Here is an 8658-nt window from a genome sequence, read left to right on the forward strand (position 1 = left end):
GGGACCCCGCGGCCTTCATTGGGGTGCGGCCCCGGCCGTGGGTCACGTTCGCCGCCGAGATCCTGGACTCCACGCGCCGGGAGCGAGCGGCGCGCGTGACAAGGAGCGAGAGGCGTGGGTGGGGCGCGCGATGGGCGGGAGCGAGGAGCGAGCGGCGCAGGCGCAGGATGGGACACGCAGCGGGCGAGGCGGCAGCGGCGAGGCGGAGCGGGCACGCGACGTCCAGACAGACGGACGGACGGACGCCCATTTGGGAACATTATCGAAAAAACACACATACGTACGGTAGAGCAGTCCAACAGGATATAAATACCGGCCACCACCAGCTTCCTTCTTGGGCAAGACGATCACCATTGGCATGCATGCACCTGCCCTGCCTAACCCCTGTCACGTTGCCCCGACCCGTTGCTTCTCGCTCCCCATGGACAACCATGACGCTTCGGCCGCCAAGGAGTGCTTCAGTTCTATCCCTTCGTCGTCGTTGTGCTCCGGTAAGGTAGGAATAATGGCGTCGCCAAAGATGTCGGACGACCAGCCGCACAGGCCGACAACGGCCGACACCTGGCCACGCGGAGAGAAGCTGGAGACCGCCTTCATTGGGGTGCGACCGAGGCCATGGGGCACGTTCGCCGCCGAGATCCGGGACTCCACGCGCCGGGGCGTCCGCGTGTGGCTCGGCACCTTCGACACCGCCGAGGCCGCCGCGCTCGCCTACGACCAGGCCGCCTTCGCCGCACGCGGCTCCACCGCCGTCCTCAACTTCCCCGTGGACCGCGTCCGGGCGTCCCTGGCGCCGCTCGAGCTCGCCGGTACGGTGGGGTCCCCCGTCCTCGCGCTGAAGCGGCGGCACTGCAAGCGGAAGCGCAGGCGCCGCCGGCGGTGCAAAATGATCTCGAGCTCCGCTGTGGCCACCGTCACCAACGGCAGTAGTAATCCATTCTCCGACGACGTGTCCAGCAGCTCCATCGTGTCCATGGCAGCGCCGCCACAGCAGCAGGTGACTGCGCTCAGCTGCCAGTGCTGCTGCAGCGTCATTGAGCTCGAGGACCTCGGCACCGATTACTTGGACGAGCTGCTGCGGGTATCATGCGAGTCCACAGCTGGTTGAGGATATTTTGTCATGCTCATGCATCTTGGTGTTGCTCACATCATCATAACCCAGCCAAATACTACATAGACAAGTAAGCTCATATAAGGTCATAATCAAACGTGGTCACACTTTATTACTCACTATCCTTTTAGTTACAGAATATTATACATTTATAGTTACAGAATATCCGTGTACTACTCACTCTGTGATGTGAATATTCGTGGTTCATGGCTACTCTCTCTCCGATCTAAATCGTAAGTCGTTTTGACTTTTCTCAATACATAAATTTTATTATTATGTATTTAGACATAGTGTATACACTACCGGAAACGTCAAATTTGCCGAGTGTTTTTATGTTTGCCGAGTGTTTTTCCTTGGGCACTCGGCGAACAAGTTCTTTGTCGAGTGCTACGCTAAAAACCCTCGGCAAAAAAAACACTCGACAAAGAGGAGGTTTGCCGAGTGTCAAAAAAAACACTCGGCAAAGAGGGACTTTGCCAAGTGTTTTCTTTTTTGCACTCGGCAAAGAAATAAAATCTTTTTCTGAGAAAGAAGGAGAAAAAAAATAAAAAAAAAACTTTGCCGAGTGTCCAGATCTAGGACACTCGGCAAAGGACAAAATCTACTTAATTCCAAGTCTACAGAAAGGAGGAGAGGTAAGCAGAGCCAATGACATGCGGCGTCCATGGGCGAAGTGGCCGGCTCCTATTGGTTGCTGTGACGTGGTTGGGAGCTGGTCATTGGGTGCCTTCGGTGCTGCCTCATCCCTTCCCATCCACGTGCACCGACTTCAGAGAGAGAAAAAGAGAGAACAGAGAGCAGGAGACGGAGACGGCAAGGAGAAAGCAAGCAGGGCGAGGCGGAAGTGCATGGCGCCGGCGTAGGAAGGCAAGGCGGCGGTCCCGGGCGCGGCAAGCCGGCCGGGGCAGTCTACGGCGGCGGCGCTTGGCATGCGAGAGGGCGAGAGCGGAGCAGGGAAGCAGAGCAGGGGCGGCAGCGGTGCTTGCTGCGGCACGATGAAGCAAGGCGAGGGCGCGGCGGACGACATCTTCAGTCCTTCCCTGTTGTCCGCGCGCAGCAACAAGGGAGAAGAGGGCAGGGCAGAGCTGGGGGAGAAAGGGAGAGCAGAGCAGAGATGCGGAGCGGAGGGAGAAGGGGGAAGCAGGGGAGCAGCACGGCTCGGCTCGTCGGCGCAGGGCGGTGGCGGCGCTTGGTGGCTTCACAGCCGCGCGCGAGGCAGCCCAGCCCCTTCCGTCTATGGCGCAGGGCGGCTCGTCCCCTCCCGGCGATGCGGAGCAGCAGCAGCGGGTGGCAGTGCAGATCCACCCTCGTCCCCTCCCTCCTTGGCTCCACCGATGGGTGGCATCGTGGATCCGGTGGGATGGAGCCACCACGGCGCGGATCCGGCGGAGAGGTGTCCTCCGGCGGCGGATCCGGTGGGTTGGATCCCAGTGGCGGTGGACCTGTGGATCTGACAGTTAGGAGCCCTCCAGCGACAGGCTCCACGGCGAGCAACGCGGCGGCGGCGGGCTCCATGGCGGCAGCCCCTCCCCTCCCCTTCTTCTTCTCCCGGTCGGATTCAGCCCTCCCTCTCCCGGATCTGGCCGGTGGTGGCCGGATCTGGTGGCGGGCGGCGTGGTGTGGTGGTGGCGGCGGTGGCATTGGTGGTGGTGGCCAGCGTCGGGGCGTGATGGTGGTGGTGGCCGGCAGCTATGGTGGTGGTGGCAGCGGTGGTGGCCGACGGCTGCGGTGGTGGTGGGCGGTGACTTGTTTTTTTCCGGAAAAATGTTTGTTGAGTGTTTTTTTTTTTTTTTTTTTGGACTCGGCATAGTCTTTGCCGAGTGCCCAACGTTTGACACTCGGCAAACAACTCTTTGCCGATAAAACATTTGCCGAGTGTCGTTTGCCGAGTGTAACACTCGGCAAATGCTTTGCCGAGTGTTTTTGGGGTTTTGCCGAGTGCCCTTGGTACTCGGCAAAGCTCTTGTATCCGGTAGTGATAGTTAGATTCATAACAAAAGCTATGTATGTAGAAAAGCAAAAATGACTTACAATTTGGAATGGAGGGAGTACAAAATTAGTTTTTACCAACGGTATCTTCCCCGCTGATTTGAACCACTGTGACAAATCCGGGTCTTGAGACTGATTATTTGATGCCGCCGATTGATTCTGCACAGAAGAGAAGAGATTACATATGTAAGCTGCAGATATAAAAAACTCACTGCAATCAGAAAGTATAAGTAGTGTCTTGAAAAAATACTTGCACATAAGTATATATAGTACTAATAAAAAACTCACTGCAATCCGACCCATGCATGTTCAGTTAGTATATCTTACCTATTAGTATTAGTTTAAGCCATGCAGTGGGGGGCTTAGAGTTAGAAGCTGGAGCTGGCAGGGCCATGCCAATGGGAGTGCAGGCCATGTGCAGTAGCAGCGAGCAGGCCATTGAAGTCTGTGTTTTGCTGATTTGCAAACTAGTGCACAGGCCTACAGGCTGCCTGTCCATAGTGTGATCATCCATACACTAGACACTGCAATAACACCCAGTCCTTGTGCAGTAGTGTGATCACATCTAAAAAGTACAAACTAATGCCAGCTATTTTTGGATACATGGTATGCTTAACTGCTACATAGTGTGATCTAGGTTGTTCAGTGACACAAAAGGGCTAGTCATGTTCACTTAATGGTTAATTTCTTGTTATTAGCACTATATCATAAAAGCAAAGGAAATGAGTGATGATCTGTGCACTACAAAATTCAAAGGAGAAAAAGGAAATTTTAAGCTTATCTTAACCTTGAATATTCTCTGTATCTATCTCACTGGTTGCCTATGTAATTTAAAGTTCTCTAAGTCATTTTGAGCTAACATCTAAAGTTCTCTAAGTCAAAGTATTCAATCTACAGTATAAGGTGTCAAGTGACTCACAGGAGTAGTTGTGGGTGGCTGAGGTGGAGAGAATAGCATCGGTGGCGGTGTCAAAGCTTACCCATACTCGATGCAAAATTCTGCATGGATTGGAACATTTACTCCATCCTCAACCGATTTTCTTCATCTATCCTCTGCATCGTCCACCGTTGTTCTTCCTCCATGTTCTGCCGCTCGGCCACCACCCTATGCTGAATCATCTCCTCCATCCTCGCCTCCATCCGGGCCTATAACATTTCATCCCAATGTTACAATGCAAAGCTAAAGTACGTAACAATCAACAAACGATGAATAAAACAGAAATAACCTGGAGAGCCTAAATCTGGAACTGTGTAGCGGTTGGCCGTGGACGTATCGCCGGGCTCGAGCTCGTACTCCTTGCTCGGATCTAGGAGAGAGTGGGAGTAGAGGCCGTGTCGATTGTACTGTCGCCAATCCAGTACCGGCCATGCTTCTTGCCTCCTCCCACCCTCATCACGATTTCTTCATCAAGATCCTGGGTGCTCGGATCGAACTGTGGCCCATGAACCTGCCTTGCCATTGCTGTGTACTCACTGACGCGGCTGTGGATGCTGGGATCGTTGTACGCCTCGGATGGGTCCTCCGGGTTGAAGTTGATGTTTGTCGTCGCCTTGCCCTTTTTGGACAGAAACCATGCCTTGAACTGGGAGCAAGGCTGGCCATCATGTGATGACGACCGTGGCAAAAATGCAAAATAATTAGAAATTATGCAGAATTGAGCGTTAGAATAAAGAAATGAATTCGCGTACCCATTTTGCCCTGTATTCGTCGAGGCTCAGGCTGCTTTGATGGTGTGATGCATGTGGGCATCAGCAAACGCCGGTCCCGGCAAGCGTTGTGCGTCTCCACTCACCCGGGCTCCAACCACTTGTCCACCATGTATTCCCAGTACTGGATATGCTGGGCGCACCGGTACGGAGGCACCTACGTCATCAAGTGTAACCCCAACCGGGACTAAAGGTTCCTTTTCTTTTTCTTTTTTTTTGTTTAATTTGTTTTCAGTTCAGTTACACATATTTGTTTAATATATAATATGTTTTTATGTACGTATTCTACGCTGCTAATATAAATACACGCACGCATATAATTACATCTAATTCTCATCTCGAGCATTATTATATTCGAATAAAGTATGAACCTATATATATTATAGATATATATATGTATATATACAACACTTTTATAATCTTGTTCTTGAAAATAATGATATCAATAAACATTTAATTTACATCATTTATTCCTTAGGATCAAAGTAGAACTCGCCGTTGGGATTTAGCACTTTTTCTAGAAGAAATCCTGCTATTGACTCTTGAACTGCTTTTAGATGGTCTTTTTGCATGACCCTTTGTTTCAACCATTCAGTCTTGCATTTGAAATAAAAGGGAAAGTATTAATACACATATATATATATATTCATTTAAAAATAAATAAAAAATTGATATATACGTACTCTGAGGACATCTTTAGGAGTTCTTCTTATGTGCGCAGTGATAAATTCACAAACGTAGTATCCACACAAGTTATTACCTGGTTGCTGCCGCAAACACCACTGTACGAGAAGAAGATTATTCTCATCATCTCACACGTAAATTGAAGTACGATATAGTAATTAAACACGTGGGGAAGTGTATATAGTACAACTTACTGGTATTTCAACTACATTAAGTGGTGCCTCGCAATCCTTGCGATGTTGCCGAATAAACTCTTTCCAAACCCTGTGCGACCAATAATGTACGATCGTTAATAAATTATGGCAAAGTCTATTCAATAATAGTTGTGCGCGAGAGATCGAAATTACCCCTGGATAATGTCTATCATATCTTGGTATAGTGCCCGCTCTTTTCTCAACGAGTCAAAGATTACTAACCGACTTAAGTTTAACTCAATGACAATGAGTATCCAGTGAAACCTGCATTGGTTTATACACACACGTACATGCATATAAGTTGTATTGATATTACATAAAATATGTAGACTACATTATTATTAACACTTACTCAAAGTTGTACAGGAAAAGTATTGTTGTCTTGTCGTGCTGCTTCACGAAGAACATCATGATATTCTCCTGTGCTTCAGATACCCACCGCTCCTTGACAATAATACCGGTTTTGAATACGATATAAGGATCAATGAAGCCAACACTGGTGTCTTGTATTCTTTGGAGCTCTGACATCTGGAATCTGTATATAAATATAAGTTACATGTGAGGATAATTATATACACGTACGCATAGAAGTGAGTTTATTAAATAAAAGTAAGAATCACTTACAAACAAAAGGAGCTAATGATTGATTTGTCCAGAGCATCCATGTGGTATAGTTGATGCAATTCTTCGAAACTAATATGTAAGATGTCATCGCCACGGAAGTAATGATGGTCTCTAAATCTGACAAAGATCCACTGCTCACCCCTGCCACACGCCTGCATGTACCACTAGTTGAGCAAGTACATTTGCGTACCCAATTTATTCAGAGCCGCAGGGTTGTACAGACTTTTGCCACATTTATAAGTCTTCCAGGTATCAACTTCCAGGTTCTGGATTGGAGCTTTGCCCATCAATTGATCCAAGGTTAAACCAGTATCTTCAAAAAAAGCATTAAGGGCTTGAACCGACACTTCTCCAGAGTTGTCTGGTCGATAGACTTCTATGTTGGAACCATATTCATTAGCAACAACAAGATTTTGCATTTATTGCTTCTGTTGTCCGAGCTGTGGGACATCCTTCCCTGATGCTCTTTTCCTTTTCTTATCTGCATTATGTGACTTCACGAGGGAGCGGTCATAGTCTAATAGTGGCGAAGGCCTACGAAGTTCAATCATCTTTTTCTTGTGAGCATTGACCTTCTGCCTCAGCACATCTCATGGTATGTAAAAGTACGGCTTCTCCTTAAGCTTCGCTTGACTCTTGTTTTTTATATCTATAAAAAAATCTTTCACTTTTTTGTCTTTAGCTGCTATTTGCTCATCAGTCTTTTCAGGAAGTATTTCTTGAGAAATAACTCTTTTTCTCGGGATCTTCTTTGCCGCCGGGACCTTAGACGTCTTTGTAGTGCGTCGCTGTGGAGGGGGTGGGGCAGTGTTGGAGACTGGCGTGGAGGCGATGAGGCCGGTGTTGGTGGAGACCGGCGTGGAGGCATTGGAGATCGCTGTGGAGGTGGTGGGGCCGGTGTAGGAGTTGGAGATCGTTGTGGAGGCGATGGGGCCGGTGTAGGAGTTGGCGATCGCCGTGGGGATGAAGTCGTCTCGCCCCCCGCAACGTTGTGATGAGATGGGGAATGAATGATTGGGCTAGGCTGAGGGGAGACCCTGCTACAAAAACAAGTTGTGTGTCAATTATTTTTGAAGCCAATAGAAAATTAATGGAAAATAACATTTCATTCACTTTCATTCGTACCTAGGGTGAGGTAGGGGAAGCGGTGGCGCCCCAGGAATGATGATGAAGCATTTGCGCCATTGAATAAATGTCTTCTCTGCTTCTCCTAGTGTCTTCTCCCCATCACCGCCTTCAATGTCAAGAGGAACATTGTTGTAACCTTTGAGCACTCTATCGACCGAGACGCTAGCATATCCAGGTTGAATAACTGACCCATGGATTCTTGGTGTCTTCGTTCGGTCTATTGGAGATACAACCCCAATAGCCACCATGATTGATGCATTATTACCATCTGGAATGTGCAGCTCACATGTTGTTAGAGGCTCGGTAATGTCATCAATAGGGAAGCGCAACCCAGCGTCGTCTTGAATAACTGGTAGCTCCATGGAAGCACAACTGCTTTTCATCTGACCAACGGGGCTAATGGTGACTCCCGGCGTTGATTGCGATTGCATTTGACTCATTGCTAGCTGCACTTGCCTCTTGATCTCCTCCTGCATTCTTGCCTCAAGAGTTTTTTCTCGTTCACGTGATTCAAGCAATGCTTGTCGTGACTCATCAACAAATTGCTCCAATGCACGGATTTGTTCTGCATCCTCATCCTTCTTTCTCTGGCGGCTTCTGTAGGTATCCTTGTCTGCTGGGAATACGTGTAGACACGGAACCGCCCCATAGCCTCGTGTTCGACCACCGTGTTTGGGATTCTCTAGGGCATATGTCAATTCATCCTTCTCTCTGTTGGGATTGAAAACACCACTATCAGCTTCTTCCCTAGCACGAGCTAGTCTCTGTGTTGCTCTCTCAATTTTTTGGCCGAAAATTAGCTTGCCAGTGTCTGGGTCTAGGCTTCCCCCATGAGCGTAGAACTAATTCTTCACGCGTTGAGGCCAGTTCTTCTCTATTGTTTTAGGTATGATTCCCTTGGCAGTAATCTCTGCTTCTAGGTTCTGTCACTTGGGAATAGCACTCCTATAACCTCCTGATCCCATGCGATGATGGTATTGCTTCTGTCAGGCATTCTGCCGATTCCTCATCACACGTTCCTCACTGTCTTGAGATGTCTTGTATTCTACGAAGGCATCCCAATGGGACTCCAACTTGACAAACGCCTTAGCATTGAAATCCGGCGTAGCATTCTTCAAGATAAACTTTTTATACAATGTCTTCTTCCAACTCTGGAACAATGTTGCCATCTTCTTCATTGTCCAATCCCTCACTAGCTCCTTCAAAGCATCATCTGCTTGT

The 8658-nt window shown here is 48.7% G+C and overlaps 1 protein-coding gene across 1 annotated transcript; it reads left to right on the top strand.

Annotated features, from left to right (window-relative positions):
- Window positions 1-421: 421 nt before the first annotated feature.
- Window positions 422-1108, top strand: LOC136481117 (ethylene-responsive transcription factor ERF094-like). Its single transcript, XM_066478482.1, has one exon. The coding sequence runs from the start codon at window positions 422-424 to the stop codon at window positions 1106-1108; it is 687 nt and encodes a 228-aa protein (XP_066334579.1).
- The last annotated feature ends 7550 nt before the right edge of the window (window positions 1109-8658 follow it).

The sequence above is a fragment of the Miscanthus floridulus genome, chromosome 9 (assembly GCF_019320115.1).
Source record: "Miscanthus floridulus cultivar M001 chromosome 9, ASM1932011v1, whole genome shotgun sequence".
Classification (NCBI taxonomy): Eukaryota; Viridiplantae; Streptophyta; class Magnoliopsida; order Poales; family Poaceae; genus Miscanthus; species Miscanthus floridulus.

Coding starts and splice junctions, on each gene's coding strand:
- LOC136481117 (XM_066478482.1), top strand. CDS start 422: ATGGACAACCATGACGCTTCGGCCGCCAAGGAGTGCTTCAGTTCTATC.